This window comes from Austrofundulus limnaeus, unplaced genomic scaffold, assembly GCF_001266775.1.
Source record: "Austrofundulus limnaeus strain Quisiro unplaced genomic scaffold, Austrofundulus_limnaeus-1.0 Scaffold481, whole genome shotgun sequence".
NCBI classification, from domain to species: Eukaryota; Metazoa; Chordata; class Actinopteri; order Cyprinodontiformes; family Rivulidae; genus Austrofundulus; species Austrofundulus limnaeus.
Window position 1 is genome coordinate 87452 of NW_013952883.1, and position 2823 is coordinate 90274.

Genomic DNA, 2823 nt, shown 5'->3' on the forward strand with positions numbered 1-2823 from the left:
GACAAAAACAACATGGCGCTCACCGAGTTTTAGACAATGTAAAGTCAATTGCTTTAACCCCCCAGAAAAACAATGCTTCTGGTTAAAAGGGGAGATGTTGTCATCTCATCAAGTCTTTGTTCTAAAAGGTTTTCAGGATGTTGCATCAGGTTAAAAGACTTGCCTAAAGTAAAGCTGCAATACATGTTTTCCCACATGAATTGTATCTAGATGAGATATTTTTTTCCTGCATGGAAGAATGCAAATGTCCCCATCAAAAAGACAGGACATGCTGGGTCCGTGTGTTGCCTTCCACTCTTTTATCAAAGTTTTAGAAGGATCTAAATAGTGCTAAGAAATGTGGCCCAAATTTTATATCATGTTGTTTTCAATAATACTGGTATCACAGTATTTGATAGTGTTTTTCTTTTCATCACAGCTCAGCTGATAATAAAATGTACAAACATTGCTTATTGATTAGTAAACTCTGATCAGCTGGAGTTAGTCTCTTTCTGCAACACAGAAACTATATATTTACTTTTTCTTTTACTGTACGTCTGTCTGTGTCTATTTCCCTTCTCTCTGTGTCTGTTCTTCTCAGCCTGGTTGTAGACAGTAGTCACGCATTTTAGTCCAGTCATGAAGGAGGAGGGTTGAGCAAAGACCATTATCAGGTCTTTTGTTTTGTGTTATTTAATCAAACTTAACAGGATGACTCAGCCTTCGTGCACCAGTCAACTCAAGCCCAGTACAAAACTACTTCCCTCGGCCTTTTTACAATAGAAGAACGCCTCCATGCATTAATGCCGCACATTAAATCTTTCATGCACACCACTGAAGAGGCGTTTACTACATTCAGCGATGGTTAAACAGGGAGAGTTCGTTTTTAATGTCAGTTAATATTTGCAGCGGAATCGCCGGTTATTGAGAAGCGGCTCCAACGTTAGCTTGCTAATGAGCGTAGCGGTGCTGCGAGGAAAAGTGTCCACAATGAAACAGTTCACTGGCTAGCACAACATAACGTTCCAAATGTGTTCAGGCTACTTAAACCGGTATGTCCGGTATTCAGAAAATTCATATCGTAACAAAAATTAAAAACGGTTTTCAGTACGAACCCCTATACCGTCCAGCACTAGACCTAAATCCACATTAGGACAAATGTAGTTACATTGTAAGACTGGTTTGACGTTCTTGAAGTAAGGCTAAAAGAGCAAATCATCACACAGCTAGGTATCAAGTATATGAAGTCAGGCTGCATTATGAAGTAACAGTCACACTTACTTACCCTGTTCTTATTGGGTAAAGTACAAGGTATGTACTAGGGTTGGGCAATATTGGCAAACAAATTAATCACGATTTATTGTGGTATTTAGCTGACAACGATTAATATGATGATTAATCCCCTGGAGCCCCTGAATGTCTTATATTATAGTCACATGACTAACTTAAATCACTCTAGGGGAAAAGATTTGCTCTCCATAAAAATCTGTTCCAAATTGTGTCAAAATACAGACTTCAAGCTAAACATCAATTTTTTAATTGTGTTGACAGACCAAGTAAAACCTGATTTATGATTAATAGATTGCAGAACTTTTTTTTAAAAAGTTTTTCTTATTTGAGGCAGAGAGGAGCATTGAGAAGACTGACCGGGGAAATTTCCAGTCAGTCTGCCTGGTGGCATTAATTGTATTAATTGTCAATTGCCAAAAAATAATTGATTAAAGTTTTTCTGACCATTAATTGCACACAATATGATTTTGCCCAACCCTATCATATTCCCAGTAATAATTAGTTTTGTACCCTGTAAGCACCAGCTACATAAACCTTCATACCAGGTACATATCCTGCAAGTACCTGATAAATATCAAGTATGTGCCCAGTACACACACAGTAAACTGTATTATGTGTTGGCACCAAAAACATTAAAACCCACACTTTCTGCTTTCGATGCTCCCTGCTGTGTTGTTTTCATTAACTAGTTTGAAGTTTCAACAGGTTGTGACAAAGAGGTGTCATTATAAAAAGCTGTGTGTACGAAAAGGTAACCCCTAATTGTTAGCAAAACTGAGGGGAATTAGACAAAACAGTCCTCCTCAAATTCTGAGTTCCCGGGGAGGAAAAACAAACAATGAATCAACATTTAGTGCTTCGATAAACAATTTTGCATCTTAAAGATTAAGCAAATAAATTAAACTAAATAAATATCGTGACTGTATTATTTTCTTTTTCTTCAACAGGCAGCATCACTCCCATTGTCCATTATCATTGTTGGTGTTGGACCTGCTGAGTTTGATGGTGAGTCAAGTCAATTTTACAATCTATGTAGATTATTTATTAGAATAAAATGTTTTTTTTTTCACATCTGCTGTCATCTGCGTCATAGTAACTGTTGTCTTTTTTTAATAAAGACTTGTAAATTGATGGTTAACAAAAAATATCATATTTGAAACAGCATTTTCAATTTGGAATTACTGATTTAATAAACAGTTAGAGGTGAAGGCAGGGAGCAAACAAGCAACTGTCAAATTAACAACATTATAAATATGTTTGCGAAGACCTGGGGTTGTTTTCCTGTATGGGAAGAATGGTTTAACTCTGACCTTGACTTTAAACGGACTCAGTGGGACTCAGATGGGAGACCACCACAGTGATGTGACATAATTAGTTTTATATGTTCACCAGTTCTCCCCCTCGTGGACGATCGACTAAAGGAAAGTCACTGAAGTCAAGTGAGCAGGCATCTTACAGCCTATAGATCAATGAATTACTCCTCAGTGAGGACTCTGTGTGTGTGAGTGTGTGTGTGTGTGTGTGTGTGTGTGTGTGTGTGTGTGTGTGTGTGTG

At 37.5% G+C, this 2823-nt stretch overlaps 1 protein-coding gene across 1 annotated transcript in view; it reads left to right on the top strand.

The window, feature by feature from the left end:
• cpne9 (copine family member IX) overlaps nt 1–2823 on the top strand; it is a gene marked incomplete at its 5' end in the record, with an annotated part of 83463 nt that overhangs the window by 67524 nt on the left and 13116 nt on the right. Inside the window, 1 exon segment of the mRNA XM_014025511.1 lies at nt 2217–2274. Within this exon segment, the coding sequence (XP_013880965.1) occupies nt 2217–2274 (58 nt within the window).